General features: G+C 41.2%; 1 protein-coding gene across 4 annotated transcripts in view; it reads right to left on the bottom strand.

Annotated features, from left to right (window-relative positions):
• Window positions 1–22,172, bottom strand: part of LOC104925339 (transmembrane protein 163) — a 26,695-nt gene extending 4,523 nt beyond the window's left edge. Inside the window, exons 1-8 of one of the 4 annotated variants that reach the window (XM_010738942.3) lie at window positions 21,984–22,172; window positions 20,927–21,192; window positions 18,956–19,075; window positions 11,667–11,710; window positions 11,478–11,569; window positions 7,807–7,903; window positions 1,116–1,227; window positions 562–703 (exon numbers count right to left, since the gene is read on the bottom strand). In XM_010738942.3, coding sequence (XP_010737244.3) covers window positions 562–703; window positions 1,116–1,227; window positions 7,807–7,903; window positions 11,478–11,569; window positions 11,667–11,710; window positions 18,956–19,075; window positions 20,927–21,192; window positions 21,984–22,063 — 953 coding nt within the window. In that variant the 5' untranslated portion in view covers window positions 22,064–22,172. The other 3 variants (XM_019255479.2, XM_019255481.2, XM_019255480.2) reach the window with 3 other exon arrangements.

Genomic DNA, 22,172 nt, shown 5'->3' with positions numbered 1-22,172 from the left:
TGAGACTTGATGGAAATATGCGCATCCCATTCAGACTGATTGAGACACTGCAGACATCATTAGTTCGAGGTTTTGGGTGTTGCCCAAGGCAAAAAAAAACGCTCCCTGCATCAGCAGTGATGACAGAGACCAAAAATAAAAACCTTCTTCTGAGAGTTCATGAGAAACATGGATTTTCTAAAAACAAACAAACATTTTTTTTTTACCCATCTCCACCATCTGTTGTTTGAAGAGTAATGTTGGGCATGATTTCCGAAGGTTTAACATTTGTAGGATTCATTTTAATTGGTTAAAAACTAACTGCTGTTTGTGAAAGAAAGTTTAGAGGTCAGTCATAGATGTAGACGGGGGAATTTTATAGATAACTGCATCATCTGCATACAAATGTATCTCTGCTGGGAGGATGATCCGTCGAATAGTGATTATAAAAATGCAAAACAGGAACATTTTGTAATATTTAGGACTAAGTTATACTTTTTCTGTGAAACTACCAGAAAACTCTACATACTGTTGTCTCCCATCTAAACTTTTTCAGGCTAAAATTCTCTGCTAATCACTTACTTGACTCCATAGGCGAGGATGATGAGACCTATGAGGACGCCTATTGTCCCATCCAGGTACCACACCTTGGGTTCATGCTTGAACACTTCAGCACTGATGAGGATGGAGAATCCCATGACCCCCCCAACCAGTGAGTTGAATCCTGGAAAGAAAAGGTCTTATATAAAGACAGCTGATGAGGATTTCAAGGCTCCTTGTTGGAATTCAGACCACGTCATGTTTAGGCTTGCCTCAGACACCTGTTAAGAGTCCAGTGGACATGTGATATTGACTGCAGTGGCCTCTAACAGTAAAGTGGTATATACAGTGTCTTGTGGCATGACGGATTCTTGAAATGCCTCAAACATCTGTCATATAGTGGAAGGTCATCTTGTAAAAAAAAACCAACTGACCACGGCACTATTTAGGTGATGAACTGCTGCGTGACTGCCAGCATCTGTTACTCCATGCCAGGAATGTCAGTGAGACACCTGAGTGTGATCGATGGTCTTGATGTGGAGGGTTAATGACCCCAAATCTGCTGTGTCTGAACCGGCGAGTGGGTGGATACCTACCATCAGTGATGAGAGCTCGGCTCGTGAGCACTTTGCCAAGGAAAAACTTTATCACAGACAGGATGATGCACACCACGCCACTAACGATGGACACGCTGAAGAGGAATCCATCCTGAGAGAGACGGGCAGAAGCACAGAGACCCTTGGGTTTTTAATCTTAGGTCCTCGCTCAAAGTGCATCACTGGTTGATCCACATAACTTTGAAGCCAACAGTGTTTAAAATGTTGAAGGATACATCTACATACAAGCAACTGCGTAGACTTTCACTCTGACGTCCCTGGGATTTGTCTCATATGGCTACATATTGGACGCCCTAATCTTACAGCTTGCTGCTTGCAGTCTAGAGTAACCCACACTTCATTAAACCAAACCCACACCCTTTGTATTAATCCGCACTTTTATTTTGGCATATAAAGATTTTTCTCAAGACAGCTGCATCCACAATGAAACCACAGCTCAATACCTGCAGGTTGATGCTGCACAGCTCATTTAGAAATGGTCATGGTCCAGCATTACGACTAGCTTATTTATCATCTCACCTCCCATCTTGACCATTAACTTGAATTATCCTCCAAAAAAAAAAAGTTTCCTTTTGCTCCCCACAGCTCTTATTAAATTGCTTTTCGAGGCAATTATCTGAATCTCATCAAGTGCTTTGTCTTCTTCTAATATTACTTCTTCTTGCACCTGTAGTGAGTCTCGCTGGAAAGAGTGTCAGCTTAAATGCCTACAATGTAAATGCACAAAGGCCTGATGGAAGAGAGAGAGAGGAATGGATGAGAGAGAGAGAGAGGGAGCTGCAGAGCACTCAGTGCCTCTGCGGCAGCATTAATATTGCACTATGGCCTTGGAGCCATAAAAAGCTACTTTGGCGAGCTCACCGACATCAAAAGAAGATGCAAGCTGCATAAGACCTGAGTCAGTGCTGTGATTCAGCTGTGAACAACAAATACAGTATACAGTAATCATATCTGAGTTGCCAATCACTATGTAGATATTAATGGTCCTTATAGTATATGCGGCTGTGGTCACATGGCATTTCACAGGGATCAATCATAGGCCCCTTTCTTTTGATAATATATGTAAACTTTATGAAACCTACAACTGATTGTGAACACTTCCCATATGATGACAGCTGTTTGTAACCTTGCTCAAATGAGATTAGGTGGTTTACTTAATCAAAATAAACATTTCTTTTAATATTATTTTTTCGGCCTTTAATGCCTTTATTGATAGGACAGCTGAAGATAGACAGGAAGCAGGGGGCAGAGAGAGGGGGAGTGACATGCAGTAAATGGCCGTCCGATGCGGGATTCGAACCGGGGCCAGCTGCAGCGAGGACTATAGCCTCCACACACGGGGCGGCCGCTTAACCCACTAGGCTACCGACCGCCCCCAAAATAAACATTTCTTAATGATAGTTGCAGGAAAATGTTATGCATGGCTCTAACACAATCGGGTATTGACTATGGATGTAAGCATCTGCCTTTCTAAGCATCAACAGGTGACAGATTACACAAAATAAGATGTTAAATTTTTGATTATAATAAAAGATTAACGTGGTAAAACAATGTGTGAAAATGCCTAAATGACACCTCCAGATGTTCGAGCACATGTGTAATACTAGTCATAATTCAATTATTGATTCAGCTGATTCAAAAATCATTATAGTTAGTGAGGGCAGAAATTTCAAACAGTTAGAATGTGAAACACTTGATATGAGTTTTTAGGTGTAAAAGTGTTTTATTAAAAGGTACGAAGAGAGGAGAAGTATTTAATATTTAGTGTTCCTCTATCTGTATGTCACTGTTGTTGTGATTTGGGGTGGTGAGGAAACTATGGGAATAAGTTATATTCACTTTTTGTTTGTTTGGTTTACTTCTTTTTGTTGTTGTCATGGCCACAGCCTCCACTTCTGTCCCTTGTCTGCTCCTCTGCACACCTGGCTCTCATCAGCTCCTCACCTTGCAGCATTTTGCTCCCCCAGATCAGATCAGATCAGATCACTGCTTCTGCTTCTGCTTCGGTCCTCTCTAGGTAAGTGCTCTGTTCCTCGTCTGCTGCCCACGCCGTTTGCCATTGCTCTTTTGCTTCCAGCCATCTTCTTCAGATAGACCTTCCTTAACCTCGCCTTAACTCCCGTGTCTGTGTCCATCTCGTTATACCTCGACTTTTTGTAAACTACACATTTCCTGTAGCTGCTTCACAATAAAAGCCTTTATATGTTTGAGTGTGTTATTAACTGTAAAGCAGCTGCAGGAGGTGTTTTTGCACTAGCAAAGACAGGACCATCAGATTTAAAGAGCAGAGAAAATATTCTGCATCTTCCAGTATGTCACACTCCATGCTATTTGGATATAACATTCCTCTAAAATTAATATTCAGATTGACCTTTATTCTGACGCACAGACCGAGTTATTTGGTTATTTTTGAATATTCTGCTTCCAGTAAGCTGAATGAAAGATGGCGTGGGAATTCCCACCATGTGACCTCCTAATTAACATTCAAAGTGGTTGGGCTGGCATTTTGCTCCATGAGAGAGGGAAATTCACACACACACACACACACACACACACACACACACACAGGAAGGAAGAGAGGTAGAGCTCATGACAGACAGAGGCTGCCCAGAATGTGAGCGCAGTGCTTGACATTTACATTTGACAACCAGAGATCCTTGTGCAGAATATGAAGATGGTTCTAACTGTTCTTTAGAGGGGATGGGTCAGGTAGTCAGACATGCCTATCATTCATAATAATCTCCATGAAGTAATATCTGCATATGAATACAGTAAAGGAAGTCTTGGCCCAGACATCTGTTTTCCAGATATAGAAACATTGGCCATTGCCCCCAGAGGCCAAATCATTATCAGATGATAGCCAGTGGCTTCCAATATTGTATTTATAATAACTCCAATGTGGAGGAACTAACTGGAACAGACAATTTTCCAATGGGTTATCATGGAGGAAAATGACAGTGGTACCATCTGCTCTGAATGCTCAGGTCTGGTGGCGCAGCAGCTTCACTGAACACAGCTGGAGATGAAATAGTGTGAAAAGGTGGAAAAATCCTCAATCTGACACATCTGTCTGCAGAAAACCAAATCCTTAAAGGAACAGTTTGATATTTTTAGTTAGTTATAACCAGCACACTTAAAACTAAAGCCAGCACATAACTTGCCGTAAAAAGCTCAGGTTTAATAGCTGAAATAAGTTGATTATCTCGGGGAACAGATTGAAATATGACTACATGATTTTCTGGTGACTTTTGGTGGATTTCATTCAAGTTGTGGAATTTCGCAGCCCTTCAAATGAAAGCTGTCGGGAGTTGAAAGGTTTTCACAAAGTGGGGATGAAATGCCCGTATGAAGACTACAGCTTCGTTTTGGATGCTAACTGACATTAATTGGGCTCAGGGGACGAGCAGAGCAGAAACAGTCAGGTGTCAAAAACCATCCTCCTCCACATGTTTCCTCCTCCTCCGCCCATCTCTCTCTCTCCTCTTCCTCTCCTCCTCTCACCACTGCATACCTAAGCAGCCGCTCACCTTATTAACATTTAATAGCAAAGAGGAAAAGAGAGAGAGTCAGTGGAAATAAAACCTAATTTCCAATATCGGCATACTGAGCAGGGCTGTGAGGCATACACAAGCTATATATAAGTCCAACTGTGATGCACCGGAAACCAGTCTGGTAGAACCAGACTGTGACAGAAAGGAAAAAAAAACACAAACTGTCTGCCTTACCGCTCAGACAGTCTCTTTGTTTATGCTTTAACGCTCGCTGTCTGTCTCTTTCCCTCACTGGAGACTGTTAAAATAGTTAGTCCGATAAATAAAGGATCAATAAAGGATTTGAAAAGTAGCTGAAATGTGCAGCCAGTTCCCAGATGTGACCTTTAACAGTGTGTGCAGCAGCAAAACAATTAGTGAAGAATGAAGTTGTAGAGGGAACTGAAATAAAAAAAAAAAATAGAAGTATGGACTCAAATAAATACGGAAACAGGAATTCATCATTGTTTGTCTTGACCTGAGCATAAACACAACAAAACACAACCCCAACGCCTTTCCCATTTCGTAAATATTTCGCCTACATTCCTTATTATAAATCTGTTAAGTCATTATTACATTATTAGTCGTATAAAACAACATAAACAAACAAATGAATAGATAGCTTTGTTACATTTTGTTGTGTATTTAGTGAAATGTATCATCATCAAACTGCATTTTTATCAAGTATCAGGTCAGATGTGTTGCCTTCTGTTACTCCTCAATCAGTGGATAATATACAATATATACTTACATATGTGAGTTATGCAAAAGTTAACACCTGGTGTAAATATTTAGTAACAACTCGTTAAACCCGACTCAGTGAGTTTTTGTGCTGCAGCCTGTTTTAATTGGTGAGATATAAATATATGCTGCAAGTGAAGGTTACAGCTTACTCAAGTTTTTTTTTCTGAGGAATGTGATTTAAAAATGTTTTTCAGATGTGTGTGTGTGTGTGTGTGTGTGTGGGATTAGTTTTACTTCTAGCATGCTAATATAGTTCAGATATTTGATTTTATTTTGATATCAGCTCCTTTGAGTCTTGGAACAGTTGTTAGCAATTAAATGACTTTGCACAGTTTATAAAAACAGCCTGGGAGTTGTCCAACAGCTCGTTCTATAAAACATGTAATCCTTCATTCATTCATGATTATTTTCTCCAAACTGCACTGATGTGATTTAGATCACAGAGACTGTGAGGAGCCTGGACATCAATAATCTCTCTTCAATAATTCACTAAAACATCATATTTCCATATTTACTGAGCAGCATCATCATCATCGTCATTACGTTCAGATCCTCAACAGCGTTTCTACGGAGATAACTATTGCCCGGCAACGGGGTGGTGAAGCTATTTCAGGAAGTGTGAACGCTCTTCAGTCTTCACACCTGAGATTTGTGACATTCTTCATACGGCAGAAACAACAACACTGTAACACTCTCACACACACACACACACACACACACACACACACACACACACACACACACACACACACACACACACCAACTTTTTTTCCTTTTGGTTCTTTGACACCTAGATTTGATTTGTTATTGTTGGTAAAAAACCCTTGATTTATTGCTTGAAATTTATTTGTGAAGGGTTTTTTTGTTGTTGTTTGGGATTAACAGATTGATTAAATAACCTTTTCTTTACAGATATTTTGGTGACAAGAATTTATTTTGTAGCTGGGGCTATCTGCTAGCGGGACTTTTGTTGTTAACCAGATACTTTTAAATTTACTCATTATCCTTTTCTATTTAAAGAGTGACAGGTTGATTTATGCTCCTGTCTGGCGCCCAACTTATGCTATATGAGTATCTGTTTTCAGCCCTACGCTACAAACTGAATCATCTTTCGCTACATGATTGTTGCATCTTCAGTCAAACCAATAAATTAACCAATTATAGAAAATGCATATGAGTTGAACTTTTCTCAATTTTTTTCAAATCATTCTCAGAAATCTGCCAGCAGGATGATAACTGTGTCTGTTTCTAACACCATTTTTTATTTTTACCGTATTGACAATGAGGAATGACAAGCTCAGGGTATCACTTCTCCACCAATTACAATATTGATTCATTCTAAATAATGCAGTAGATGAAGAAGCAACTTCACAACTTGTCTGGTGTCCTCTTGGTGCTCTATCAGCATGACCTGCATGGCTCCACAACACCCAACTAAAGACTGAACATACTGTGACAGTCAATGACTGTAGGTATATGGCAAGTTTGAAAAACTGAACAGAAGCTGTCAGCATTACGTTTGAGCAGATCCCCTAATGCACCACTGCAGCCTCAACATTTATAAATTAAATTAAAATCAAATCATCTAGTCTTGATCTGTGATTTCCTTTCGCACCACAGCCAAAACTCTCCATCTGTTCATTACCAACGTTGAGCTGCTTGTTGAAGACTGGAAACTCTCCTTTTTATTGAGTTTTAGTCGAGCCTGAACCACCCAACAGCTGAAAATATGCCGTCTTATCAGATGCACTGCCAGTTCAAATGGCAAAGACGGGAACGGAGCCAGCCAGGTTACATCTGCGGATTCATGCGAATCACACAAGTGACTGCCTGCGTGCTGTTTGTCTTGGATTTTGAGAAGATATTATTAGATACAGGCACAAAGTCAACAGGGCTTTTTTTCTTTTTGGAGTCTCAGTAAAATGCTCGTCTGTGGCAGTCTGGTGGTATCACAGCAGGGAGAGCAGACGAGTCCTGGCTGGACAAAGTAGTTTTTACTATCTGGCCAAGCTTTAAAAATAACCACAGATTCCACAGAAATCTGATTATACAGCCAAAGTTTTGGCCTGAATTCAGCATCATGACTTTTCACATCCGTTTTAAAAGACGCTGTTTGAGCATTCAGCTGTCAGTGTACTACAGAATGTTAATGTGGTGTGTTAAATGGATAACATAATCTGCCCCATGCTTTCATTCAGGTCCAGATCTGATCCCTGAACCACAGTCAGGCCCATTTCCTGATACATACTGTAGGAAAAACATGTGACAGTGCACTCTGATCTCGTTTTATCTCGGCTTATGTCGTGTTTTGTTGCGTAATAAGCACATATTAACTCAAATCTAAATCTAAATACCCTGTTTAAATCTGTGTTTCGTGTTGCTCGGTCATTTCTTACCACTTCAGGTAGCAGCTTGGTGGCTAGATCGTGGATGGCCTTGCCCAGAATGCACAGGGAGGACAGGATGAAAATCACACCCAGGATAACGCAGGCTCTGCAGAGGAGAAGACATTAGTTCATTACTAACTACACAAACACGAATTATACTCCTGTTTCCAATTTGGACTGTGCAGCAACCATCTGCTCTCTTTTAGCACCATTAAGTGGCACCACAGAGGAAAATGACAAGCATCTCCTTCAGACAAAGTTTCTTCTTTTAGGTTGGTTCCCTCCCGGGCAGCAGACATTTTGACCTTGAATAGATTTCTCATGCAACAGTCTACTCCGACGCTGAAAACCCAGATCAATAATAAAAATGGTAAAATGGTGCACAGCTGCAACCCAAGCCAGGATTTTAGAAATACTGAGGCCATGAGTCATGAGGGATGTCTCAGCTTGAAACATTTAGAGGAAGTCTGAGGTTTGTGCAGAGAGTTGCATTATCGCAATGTAATATTTCTGTAATATGAAGTGAAATCCTTGTCTCTATTTTCATTAGTCTGCTATTAAAATTACATGTTCCTCCCAGGGTGATTTGTAAAGTGTTTCTCTATGAAGCATCTTTCATTAGGAAACAAATCATCTCTAGAGAAACATCATTCCCCGTTGGTCTCAGACACTGTGTTTGAAGCTGGTCTGACAGCTGAGCCCATTTCACCAGGTTGGGCTAAAGCTGTCCATCACAAAACTCACAGAGAGAGAGAGTCGAGGCTGAGCAGCCTGAGGACATCAGGGCGAAAAGCAGTAAATATATTCTGTATAAAATCTGATTCAGTTTCTGGCAAAACAACAAAAAATAAAGTTCTAATGTTGTGCTTTTTGTTCAGTAATCAGTGAAGACCTTAGAATAACTCACAGATGATCAAACGGGAAGAAATCTGCTCTGGTGGCATCATTTGCAAGGAAGCGTTTTGTTGGATGTAAATTTAGTACGCGCGCCGGCACAAGTGCAGGATGAGTCATCAACAACTTTTCATGGTTTATCGGAAAACGACAAAAATATAATGAGAAAGAAAACCTGAAAATACCTCGAAACTGTTGTTTGTTTTTTTGTCACTTTTGGAACATGTACTGGATTCTAGGTGACATTTAGTGCCGGGCATAGGTGATTTAAAAACATGAAACATCAATTATGACTTCACCATTATCACCTCAAATGTTTTACAGCAGATGTGCTTTGTGTTCAGTGCTTATTAGTGTGACTACATTAGCATTTAACTCAAAGCACCAGTTTACCTATAACTACAGCCTCACAGAGGTTCCAGGTCAGTCTTGTTAATATCGATCAACAACAAATGTTCACTGCTAAAACTGCATTTTCCTGGGTATAATCCTGAATGACAGATTAATTGTGCAGAGGGAAGACCTGTTTGGAGGCAGCAGCTGTCCTTTTTAAAAACCTTTTCCCCAATTAACAAAGTCTAGAGGGAGACACAAACAATTGGAGCATATGCCCCGGTCATGCATGGCTACCGGCGTGTGTTCAATTCTGAAGGCTACTCTCGAAGCCACACTTGGAGTCCTGGGTTTTGACCGGATGAGGTAACCTAGGCAACACCCAGCATCCCTGTGGGAAATCCTCAGCAGGACACACACACGCACACACACACCATGGAAGACCGCACAACAAGCAAACCAGTACGGACCAGTACATTATTTCATCCATCACATCAAAGGTGGCTTATGACATCAATCCCAGCACGACGGCAGCATCTCGTTCTAACCATTGCAACAGTCGGTGTGAATAAAGCGTTTTTTTTCCGTTTTCGAAAAGAGGCTCCGTGTCTCATTCGGGAACAAAACTCCCTAATTCGTCTTGTTTTGACACCTCCAGCTTGTTACCTTGGCAACCCGGTCTGTACCTGGCCATCACTATTCAGCCACATCTCCTCTGTCAAACACAGGCAGATAAAAAAAAATAAAAATAAAAAATAAAAAATTAGGAATAATATCGATCCTCTGGATGTGCGTCAGTGGGTTTCTCACTCGGTCTGCTGCAAGCCGCTGGCTGTCAAACAAACAAACTATGTGCCTACATGTAGTGGGCACATATAGTACACGTCTATTCAAGGGCTTGTATACTTGTGCATCCATGGGTGTGGGTGTTTTTAGTTGCTCGCGGGTGATCCTCGCTTTTTTTGTGGGTTTCAAATGTATAAGTGTGTGTGTGTGTGTGTGATACAGGAGGAAGCCTGGCCTCTCAGTGAAGCCAATTAGCGGCTGAGCAGCTTCCTGAACTTTGTCCAAGTTCTCCAATTAACTTCTGAAGTGACACGACGAAGGCTGCTGTCGAAAAAAGCGACACTGCGTGGATGTTTTAATGTTACGATTTAACGCGCTCATATATCCAGCTCATCAACAGGCAGCTGTTAATTGACTCGTCCCGCTGACGAGAGATTATGACAGCATATAAATAAATAAAGTAGCTCTGTCTGGTGCACATGTCGAGACCAGCGGTGAGGGGTGTCAATCTTCTGCCATCTCCAGAGGACGCGATCTCATCTGTCGTCTCTACAGAAATTAGCACTCTCCTCTATGTGTGTGTGTGTTTACGTGTGTGTATCCAGCAGATGCTCTGACAGTTACTGACGTTAGTAACAGATGTGTTTGTTTTGGTTGAATTTTCATTTGTGTGTCTTGCGGTTACGTTAAGGCTCGCTGCTTAACACACCCTGGTTTTTTTCTCCTCCCTCTCTTTTAGTCGCCCACTTGCTGCCAGCACCGCGCCCATTCAACAGGCTCTGAAAAGAAGCCCACCTGACCTCCGCGCGCACACAGACGCGCTATTCTCGGGCCAGGTACAGATAAGACGTGAGACTGCTCGCCCTGTGATCGGTCCCAGTGGACTGAGGCTGACAGAGCTGAAGAGACCTGCTGTTTGACACACTCCTTCACAGGACAAAGCAGACCACACACACACACACACATCAGACACTGTGGACAGGGTGAATTGGATTTCAACAGTTTTCTGGGTTTGTTTGGTCTTCAGATGGAATTAAACCATGTGGACAGACTGAAAACAAAAGAGCAGCAGGATTGGCACTAGAAGAAAATGAGAATGTGCACAAACAAAGCTGTCAAAATACCAATATTTCTATTGATTAAGAGATAAATAAATGGAAATGTATTAACAGGAAACAGCAATTACATTTTACTACCAGCAGGACTGAAATCAGCCCCAACTCTTAGCACTTTTAAATCCAGGTTAAAAACTTTTCTATTTTCACGTGCTTATGGCTGAGCTCTTTTAAAGAACTTTTAAAGAATTTTTAATCATAATCCAGTGATTCGTTTATTGTTTTAAATTGTTTTCAAATTTGCTATTTTAATGATTTTAAATGACATTCTGATGTTTTTAATTAAATTTTCTTCTCTTTTTAATTTTTTATTTCTATTGCTATTGCTTGACTTAATGTCAAATATTTTTCCTTGCCTCTGTAAAGCACTATGAATTGCCTTGTGTACGAATTGTGCTATACAAATAAACTTGCCTTGCCTTGCCTTGCCTATTTGAACACTGGCTTTTGGAGATAAACTATATTTCTTTGGTCTTTTGTCTTCTGGTGCATCATATCAGATTTGGTCAAAACCTGCCTGACAGTCTGTATCTGTACTTCATCTGTACTTACATGTATTCGCGGTGTGCTGAGTGGACGGCTGCGGCGTTGCTGTACCGCCACAGTACGATGACAGAGGACAGCACGTCCAGCGTGGCGTCAAACTGCAAACGAGTGACAACAAACAAACTCTGAAATGCTTTGACGTTCTCTCTTAATTCATAGATTTGGTGAAGTAGGAGGCTTTGCAAGGCGACTTACGGCGAATCCAAAAGCTGAAGCGCTGTGGCGCATGATGGAAACGGCTGCAGAGAAAACAGAGAAAGGAGGACACTGAACAACAAATAACACTGATACAACCTGCAGTGAGTGTTTGTGTATTTTGATTGATATTTCCTTTCATTAACACTTCTACCTACGTGTAGTCATATTATGGTTATATAAACGTGACATCCGGCTGTCATGCTGCCACCCATACTGTGTCAATCTGTTCAATCACAGGCTCTACAATGCCCACATACTTTCTTTTGTCGAGTACCGACAGCAAGATGAAGATTTCCTCCCACTGTCTGCGCACACAAACAAAGGATGACTGCTGCCATGTCAATCAAGAGACTCCCTCACTAAGTGGGCTTAACTGCACCGATCTGAGCTGATGGATGGTTCATCATTTATCATCCAGAGCTGCGTTTTGAGTGAGAAATACCTTTTTCTAATTTTGATTAACCTGCCCAGACGTGATAAGCCCTGTTTATGTTGACTGATGTAATTTCATTATCGGGGGAATTATGTGCCTGTTTGGGCTCAATCATAGCGAGCTGCAGATGTGTTGAAAACAAACACGGTGTGTAATCATCCGCCTGCGATGGGAGGGGATGAGGAGAGGAGGATGGAAGAGACAAAGGAGGGAAAGATGCAGATAGATAGAGGGGAGGAATCCTCTTCTCTCCTCCCAGGTTTATTTTTAGCAAGACTCACTGGGGGCCAGTGACTCGCCTCAGCCCTGCATGTAGAAACACAGCAGAGAGTGCTTCCCCCTTTAATCGCTCATTTTCTTTCTGCTGCAAGAAAAGTGAAATCACGATTTCTTCCTTCTTTTATGCCACGTTTTCTCCCAAGCTCCCTCTTTCTTCATCCTCTGTTTTCCTGCCTTTTGTTGTTTCATCTGCATTCAGTTGCTTTCCCTGGGCTTAAAGTGCAATCACCCACTTCCCCTGACCAAAATGAAAACACGAATGAACGTCGCCTTCACGTGCTTTTGCAAACACTTCACCACACACGTGGACAACCCTTGAATATAAATGAGTAGGTGGGATGTTGTTGTTGTTGTCTTTTTTTTTATGCCAGACATCTGCAGAGATGCAGCATGGAGGCGGCGTCAACATTTGATTGTAAAAATGATTTATATATAACAACTTCTGGTCAATTTGGCAAAACGCCTGACAAGTCACACAATGTTTTGTTACAGGATCCAACTCGCAGGACAGATCGTGTTTCACCAAAGGAATCTGGATGTGTAATATGTCACGTTTAAAAGGTGACAGTTGTTATCATCGTGAGGCTGAATCCAAACTTTAGTACGCAGCTCGCGTTCACAAACGAAACATTCGGTGAATTCAACTGTTAGAGGTTTGTGCACGGGTTTACCTTGACAGTGCTGATGACTGTGTCATTCTTCATCACATTGTTCAAAGTGCAGAACAGAATAACACTACACTGTTAAACACTTCAATTTAAAGGTCCGGTGTGTCAGATTTAAGGGACTCTATTTCCAGAATGTGGCAGAAATGGAATATAAACTGCACAACTGTGTTTTCATTAGTGTTTAATCGCCTGAATTTTTATTCATATATTTTTTATTTATTATTCTTTGTTACCTTAGAATGAACCTACAATCTACAGATGCTACAGAGTCCACCATCTTATACGACTAAACAGCTCTCGGCTCTAGGCAGGGCCTTCTGCATGTTTTGCAGCCACACACTAGGAAGGAGAGGGTGAGGGGAGGGGGTTACAATCAGCAACTACACCACTAGAAGCTACTGAATCCTGCACACAACATTCTGCACATCCATTCAACTGAAATATTATGTTATAAATATTAAAAATATTTAAATTCTATACTTAGACACCTAGATAAGAAGTAAATAAACTGGTTACAGGACTGCAAGACTAGCAGCTCCAAGATAGTTTAACATTTATCATTAAATCATATTGTGTATACTGTACTGTGTGTTGTGCATACGACTGAAAACAGGTCAAAGGAATGGTAAAGCTCCTCTCCAAACATCCTAGGTGGAGATAAGAAAAAAAGACAGTCGAACCCTTTGTGTTAGTGCGGATGAATGAGGCAGCAAATAGAAGTTGACAGCTGTTCAAATGAAAGTAAATAGAGAGGAATGTGCAGACGCCAAAGCGTCATCTGCCTGGGTTGACATAGCGAGGAGAAAGGCGGCTTCTTTTCGTTTCAAGTGAAGGCCTTTGACACGTCAACTGAAGTGAGAGTGTATGTGTGTGCACAAAAACACACAACAGGGCATTTAGATATACTATATAACCAGCTACATATCATCGAGGGGGCGGATTGGTAATTGTGAAAGTTACATTCTTCAGATAGATCATATTCTATTGCAGTTTTTGCTTTCATGCCATTTTATATGATTTTTCCATCTCATTCAAGATAAAAACTCACAGATCTCCCCCTAACATCATGAGCTGGTGGTCCAAATCCAGAAATGTATTCCCCACCCACCCTCACCACCTCTTTCCTTCCCTTTTTTTTTTTCTCCTCCTATCTCCTTCATTAGAAGCAGAAAGACAAAGTGTAAATGAATCTGCAGCAGCTTCTGCTGTTGTAAAAAAGCTCAGCCTAGCGATGGTTAATTGGCTCCCAGGAAAGCTGGGTGGGTGTCAGCAGGGACGGAGATCCAGCATCAGGCTATCACACACACACACACACACACACACACACACACACACCCCTCCTCCTCCCCCCTTCTAGTCACATCTGACAAGAGAAGCGGGAGAACAGAAGATGAAACACCGACCAAGCTCTGCCAGTTTATTGGCTGTTGCCGGAGCTGCATTATGCACATCACACACAAAACACTCCGCTGTCAAAGTTATTTAACAGTCGGTGGACCGACGGTGTTTGTGCAACGCACACGCCTTGTTATTAAAGCAGCAGCAAAAGGTGTGATTATGTTTTTATTTATTCATTCAACCCAGTTCTACTCCACTAATTTCATTCCAGGAAGGAAACATTTTGGGTCGCTGAAAGACAAACTGACAGCAAACCTGCTTCACGCGAGTTCACGCTAAAATAAATAGAATAAAGGAAAGTCAGTGAAAGGACAAAGATGATTGTGAGGCGATAAGACAGATCTCCTTTTTTTCCTGCAGTGGGACCTATTTGTTGAATTTATTTCTTTAAATTAAACTGTAAGCTGTCTATAACTGTATATTTGGGAAATATGCTTTTTTCTTCTTTAGTGTTTCCTGTTTTATTTTTTAAATTCTCCCCTCTCCTGGTGTCTGTACTTTACTTCCTGTTGTGTTTCCCACCACCAGTTTTTAATCTGTTCCACCCTGATTAGTTTTCACCTTTGTCTTGTTGTCCCGTCTTCACCCTGTGTTTCTCGAGTCAGTGTCAGATCATCTGTCTTTTACGTCCTTTATACTTCTCCCTATGTCCCTACTGTGTCAGGACAGAGCAGCAGGTCGTGGCAAGTTTGGCGTCTTAAATGAATCTTAAACTTTCAGCCCTGTTTCCAAACACTGTGTAAAATCTTAATAGAAAAAAAGTGTGGTGATGTAATTAAATGGCACAAAGATGACTTATTAAATGTTGACACTGAGACATTTTGTTTTTTTTGGAAAACGATATGCTTATTTTAAATGTGATGCCAGCAAAATGTTTCGAAAAAGTTTGGTCATGTTACCGAGGTTACCCATCGTGTCATGTGCACTGATTCATCGTACCATCACAGATGCTGGGTTTTGAACTGAGCGCTGATAACAAGCCGGATGGTCCCTGCTGTAGCATAAAGACTAGAAGCAGGGGGAACCGGCTAGCCTGGCTCTGTCCAAATAAAAAAATAAAAAAATAAAAAATAAAATCTGCCTACCAGCACCTCTGAACCTCATTAATTAGTGTCATTTCTTGGCCGAAGTGTAAAAACGACATGTTGTGTGCTGTTATGTGGGAGTTCTGATCTACAAGCTGATTGCCTGCTCCAGCTTCATATTTACCGCACATGTGACAGAGTGGTGTCAATCTTCTCATCGCTTCTCACTCAACAAAGCACACACGTGTTTTTTTCCAAAATGTTAAACTATTCCTTTAACTAAACTGGAGCGGCCAGTCAGTCTTAACTGTGGTCAAAAGCCGCTTCTCTTCCAGTTTATTATCAAATTCTCACTCGATTCACAGTTAAACTGGCTCCAAGGGAGTATTTTAAACACGGCGAGTCAGTCCCTATGATAAACATAAAGCTGCACATGGCCACCCTTCATAAAGTTCACACAGACTCTCGGATATACTAAACTAGTCTTGTCGTGTTTGAGTAATGCAAATGTTTTACAGGTCACCTAGTCTATCTTTCTGTCAACATGTAGGGCTGACTGGGGGGGAACAGCAGCAGGTGCTGATGACTGGACTGGCACCCTGGCTCTGCATCCGTCATACCGAATATACATCACACCATATTGCAGTTCTATTAATCCTCCTCGACCTTGCACGGTTCTTGGCTTTTCTTCTGCTCACTTTGTAATCCGTATGACATTTCAGTCAGACGAGAAGATTTATATTAAATGTCTGTATATTAAATATGAAGCTAGTGCTGGTTATCTTATCTCAGCATAAAGACCGTGAGCAGAGGGACACTGCTAACCTGGCTCTCTCCCACCTGTCAGCACCTCTAATAATGATCTTGTTGTTTAATCAGTGCCAAAAACAACGCATAAAAACGGCAACTTGTGGTTTTACGGGGAGTTAAAGGCCGTGACGATGTCTTGGCAAACGTACAGCGATGGACCTTTTTAATTGCCAAGAAGTAATTAGTCTATCTCGCTTGTAAAACCACGACAGTGTTTTTATATTGTTTGTGCAAGGGTTCACCTCCTCCTCGAGTTTCATATTTAGTTTATAGTTATGGGAGCGGTATCTATAATGAAAATAATCCAAAATGTTGAACTCAATAAGAAACATTACAATATATGCTATAGATTTGTCCTTTTTAGCTTATCTTTAATGTGAAGACTTCTTCATTATCTCTGTACATGTCAGGTCAGTACTGTTGTTTGCTGTCTCTCTGTGTACTTTATGCCTCCTGAGTCAATTAATTTCTTCCTTTGAAATACGTTTGATTGGGTGTGGCATTATGCAGGAAACTCCTTACAGAAACAGACAAACAGACAGGGGTAACACTGCAAACATACTTCATGTTCAGTGCACACTGGCTTATTGCCAAAGTGCCATTCAGAGTTTTACAGATGGTTTGATGAGAGTTTAACGATCAAAACATGTAACTGGCACAGTGGATCGTTTACTAATGATAGTTATAGTAATAGTTACTGGCTGTATCAATCAAAGAGAACTTTCCAGGTAAAGCAAAGAGAAGGAGGCTTTGCAGAGCAATGATAGTTCATACACAATAAAACTGTTTAGACATGATTATCAACTGTAGTGAGCAATAATTGTTTTCACCGCTACAACTTCACAAAAAAACCCAATAATAATAATAATAATAATAATAATAATAATAATAATAAGAATAATAACCCAAACCAATAATATGATTTGTAATCTAACAAAATAAAAGCAGAGGTGACATTAGATTTTTCACCACGTCCCAAAGCTTCTGTAGCTGAACTATGTGAGACTGGTTTTACTGAATTGCAATGAATAAACCCCTTTCATGGCTTAGGCAACTCAACACACGCGACACAGAAGGAAGTTGTAAGACAGGCCCGTCCTGTTGCTGTACCAGAGTTGCATTATCAGAACAGGAAGTGGGCAACACAGCCTGAGCTCAGGAAGAGGACCTCATTTTCAAAACAAAACCTCTCCGTCTTTCAAACCACTTCTCTCTAACAACTTCACTCCCGGGGTAGTGAACTCGTGTCACGCAGCAACCGATTGAATTCTAATTTTCAATTACGTCTTCAAACGAGACTCCAATGAGTTATTGAACCACTGGATTTTCTTCAGTCAGGCCTGTTTTTCTCGAGAGAGCTTGAGAATCGAAATAAAGCAATTGTGTGTGTGTGTGTAATGACACTGCGAGTCATATTGCTGTTTGCTGGAATCACCGGTGCTACATCGGCCTCACACAAATCTCTTCCTCTGCTCATTTTCCGCAGCTGATTTGCAAGCAGTGGCATGTTTCATTTATGAGCAAGAGCAGGCAAGATGTGACGAGCGAGGGCTACCACTGCGGGACTATGGAGATGTGATAAATAGGTCCAGAGAAGAAGATATTGCGTGAAAAGATGCTCATTTATTCCCCAAAAACCATTACAAAACAAAGTCATGAGGAAGGAGGATGTTTTTCTTTCTGTCATCACTTCCAGTCCACATCTGCAAACCGCTGTTGAAGTGATGAGCCACACTGCAGCAAAGCGTGTCCTCTTTACTTATGCATCTGTCAAGCACTAGTCTGCATGTACTGCAGAGGAGGAAGGAGCATCTCTGGAATCTTGCAGTATGTGACAGTGTCAGACAAGACTGGCAAAGCCTGTGATATTTCCATCATCAGAATCACCATCTCAAGCACCACTTGCTACATTTAACTCCATGTTTCTCAGGATATCTGACACATTCTCATCTCTACGTTTCTCCACATCTGTCAAACGTCTAAATAACCTGCAGGATATTCTAAAAATGAGCCTCCTAATCTCGTTTTCCAAATTGAAAAACATGGTGAAACATTACCTAAATTAGATCTCCAAAGTGAATCACGTCTATCCCCAATTACACTCCAACAGAGAAACCTTTGACATGCATGAGAAACGTAAGAAGTAGGTAGAGAAGTCTGAGACAGTCAGTAATCATCCCTGCCTGTTGTCAATCTCAAAACCAAGACTGCGAGGTCTCGTCCTTGACACACTGAGCTTTGACGAAAAGAAAAACCAGAAAGCTTGTGACAAAAGCAGGGTGTTCAAACTTGTTCTGCCTCTGAGAGAAACAAAACTTCTGTAACAGCAGCAAGACTAAAGGTCGAGTGTACGCTCTCTACAGCAAAACAGTCCTTTCTACTGTTACTTTGTCATTTGAAGTGGAAGCAGCGAGAGGCTAAAGCTTTAGGGGGGATGAAACAGGATCTTGGCATGACGTGTTCGCATCAATTGCTTGTCCTTCGTGTTGTTCAATCAGGCTGTTGGGTGTCACATTAATTAACAAACCTGTCCTTCAACTGAAGGACCAAACAGCAGGCAGAAGTGTTTCTTTGAATTTTGTTTGTGTGGACGCAGACAAAGCCAGTAAATGGCATCACTTCTGGTGAGCCTGAGCATTCATGAAAGGAAACAGCAAAAGGAGTGGTACTCACTGAAAGCGACGATGGCCAAGACGATAGTGATTGCTATGGACACCCAGGACACCCACAGAGCTTTCTTGCGGTAACTTTGTGCTTCATGCGGCTTCAGGCGCATGCTGCTTTCCAGAAGACCTGCAGACAACAACACAGGGCAGAGAAAGAACAATTCAACAAATTTTCACTACCTTTAAATTCAGTTTTGTATCTGTATTATTGGAGGAAAAAATGAATGCGCATTCAACTTACTCACTTACAGTGACTATAGTTATAAAACATTACTGTAATAAAGCATTAATTACATTACATATGCTTTTAATTAAGAGTTTCTACGGCCATGCTAGTAACACTGTGAGGCTGTACTTGAGCACAGCAGTGCTTTGAGTTAAACATCAACATGCTCACATGCTTATAATGACAATGCTAACATGCTCATGTTTGTAGTAGTTAACATTCATTTGCAAAGTACAGCTGAGGCTGATGGGTATGTCATCGGATCAACGTCTGAACCAGATTTATTCACACCGTCCAAAAGTGTCACTGAAAAATCACAAACGTTGACCTCATGGTGGCGCTAGAGTTGAGAGCACCATTTCAGCCTGGATGAAAATGTGGGACCAACAAACTTGCTTACTCTGAATCTGTTAAACAGTATCAATAATGTGTGAAATATGTGAAACTGTTGAATATGTTCATATCGAATGGCACAGAGTTTGAGGAGTCTATTTAGTATTCATGGGATTTAAAAATCGGATAACGCAGAAAGATGTTTTAAGGCTTGAACGGTGTTAATAAAAGTCGAAAAGACTGAATAGCTGGAAGACTTGGTGAGGGATGAAGAATGCAAAATATACAGACAGCTCAGAGCTGAACTGCATCGCTGGCTTAACAATGTGTGAAGAAGAAGCTGAAGGACTGAGGAGAGTTTTAAAAAGGTTGTCATTAGTATGAATCATGGTTGAATGGCGTTTCTTTGTGGAAGGAGTTAGATGACAAAACATGAGTAATAATAATAAGAATTGAATAATTTTTCGTAGAAGAACATGTTGTGAATGCTTTTTATGTGAGAGGAAATGTCTTATTAGTAGAACCGACAAGGGACCCAACTAAACACCCTTTTTGTTTGGGACACCTCACCAAAACGGTTCCCAATTTGATCTTTGAAGAGTAACTTTAAATGCACTTTTCTTTTGTATGTAATGTCACTGTATAACACAGTGATTTGATCCTGGACCTGGATTTCATAGTGTTCATTTCAAGAAGAGGAAGAAGAAGAAGAGAAAACATTCTGTCCTCTACAGATCATGTACCATAACAGAAATGGGTCTTTCACGCATTCCTTGTAGACAGTTTCCTCTTTATCATTTCATCCATGTATGACCATGAGATAGAAAAGTTTTGCATTCAAGCGAGCACTGTGTCTGCATTTTGCTATGGTCAGAGTTACAGGATAGTTATGCAGTAAGATTGTTAGTGCAGATGAAGTCTGAAACATCATAATAATGACTGCGTTTAGTCACACACTCCATTACTCCAAAAAAACATATTTAAGATGTGGAGCACTGTTTCAATGGCTGCCTGTGGTTTTCATTCTCAATCCATTTATTTATTCACAAAACCTGTAACACAGTATTTCAGGTCAGATATGTCAGGATGAACACATGCACACTCCTCTGTATTCCATTTCTACCCTGCTCTGTAAATAATTTATCATATTGATCATAGCATTAAGGTGCCAGTCATCGGTTATATGACCTCTTCCACCCATAAATCAAGTCTTATTTGTGCACAATTTGGAACATTTGGGGGCAAATTATAGGAAGTACAAGAGCAACATGTTCCAGTATAGTTGAATAAATACAAGTGTAAACAGATTTCCTTATATATATAGTACAGTATAACGTATATTTCTCTACTCTCCATGTCATTACGCACAGTGTGCGCCCTGGCGAATCCTAAACTTTCACCATATCTCACACCGCCTACCTCGGTCCTCTATGCTGTCTGTTATCTTCATCTCCTGGTCCATGTTAAAGCCCTCTCCCTGACTTTCTGTGCTGGGCTGCTGTTGCTGCTGCTGCTGCTGCTGCTGTTGTTGTTGCTGGGAATCCGCCTGCTCGCACTGGCCGTTCACCGCCGTGTGATCCACAACAGCCGGGTCCGGGACGGCGGTGGTGTCTGGCGGTATGGAGTCCGTCATCTTTGTCGGCGGGGTTTTGCGGTTCCAATGAGGCACTCCAAAAATGTCACACCTGGGCGAGAGAAGTGCGGGCTTTCAGCTGGGGAGAGACCAAGAGACGGTGAGGGAGGGAGGGAAGGAGGGAAGGAGGGGAGGGAGGGAGACTCCTCGCAGGGCTGCAGGTCCAGTTGCGCCAAATTACAGGAAATTAAATGTGGACAAAACACCCTCTTAACGAAGTACTATTGTACCTTTTACTCCACTACATTTATCTGACAGCTACTTACATTTCAGATTGAATTTCACATTCAAAACATTTACATTTATGTTCAATGTTTACATTTATTGTTATGGATAAATGGTATTTACCATCCAGAACCTCTTCAAAATGCTGTTTTCACATAATATCTGAGCATTAAATGCACTAACAAGTTTGAAAGTATTATAAACTGGTCATACCAGACACTTAAAGCCAAACTTAAATATTCAGCTATTCATAAGAAGAATGCATGTGTTATTTTCTCTTTCAGTAGCGACATAATATGGTTTAAAGTAAAGTGATGGACGTTTTTCTCCATGAATTTAATGTTTAAAGTTAAAGTTTCCATGAAAGAAATATGTCAGCTGCTTCTTTTGAAGGTGGTAACCGGCACCAGTTTGAACAAGCAGCAGAACCAAATACTCACAACTGGCCCTCACTTCGCGAGGTCGTGGAAATATCCACACCTGGACTCTAATTACGAATCCAAGTGGAGTTCACGAGACCTGCGCTCGCGATGCTGTCGAACCACCGCTCGCCCGCGAGGAAAACATCTGGATTGAGAGCACGTGCAGCAGATACAGACCGGATCCCCGTTTACTTACCTGTCACGTCCTCGACAGACAATATCGTGACAGTGGACGAGCTGGAACAGTTTGTCCTCGTAGGCGACAACCCGACACATATTTCACTTTGCTGCGACCACACCCACGAATAAACAACCCATGTTCTTTGACAGTGAACGCGGGGCCGTGGCCAATTATGGTTTTTGGGTTAGAATAATTAACACTGAT

Source organism: Larimichthys crocea, chromosome XIX, assembly GCF_000972845.2.
Source record: "Larimichthys crocea isolate SSNF chromosome XIX, L_crocea_2.0, whole genome shotgun sequence".
Lineage (NCBI taxonomy): Eukaryota > Metazoa > Chordata > Actinopteri > Sciaenidae > Larimichthys > Larimichthys crocea.
This window is presented reverse-complemented; position numbering and strand designations above follow the sequence as displayed.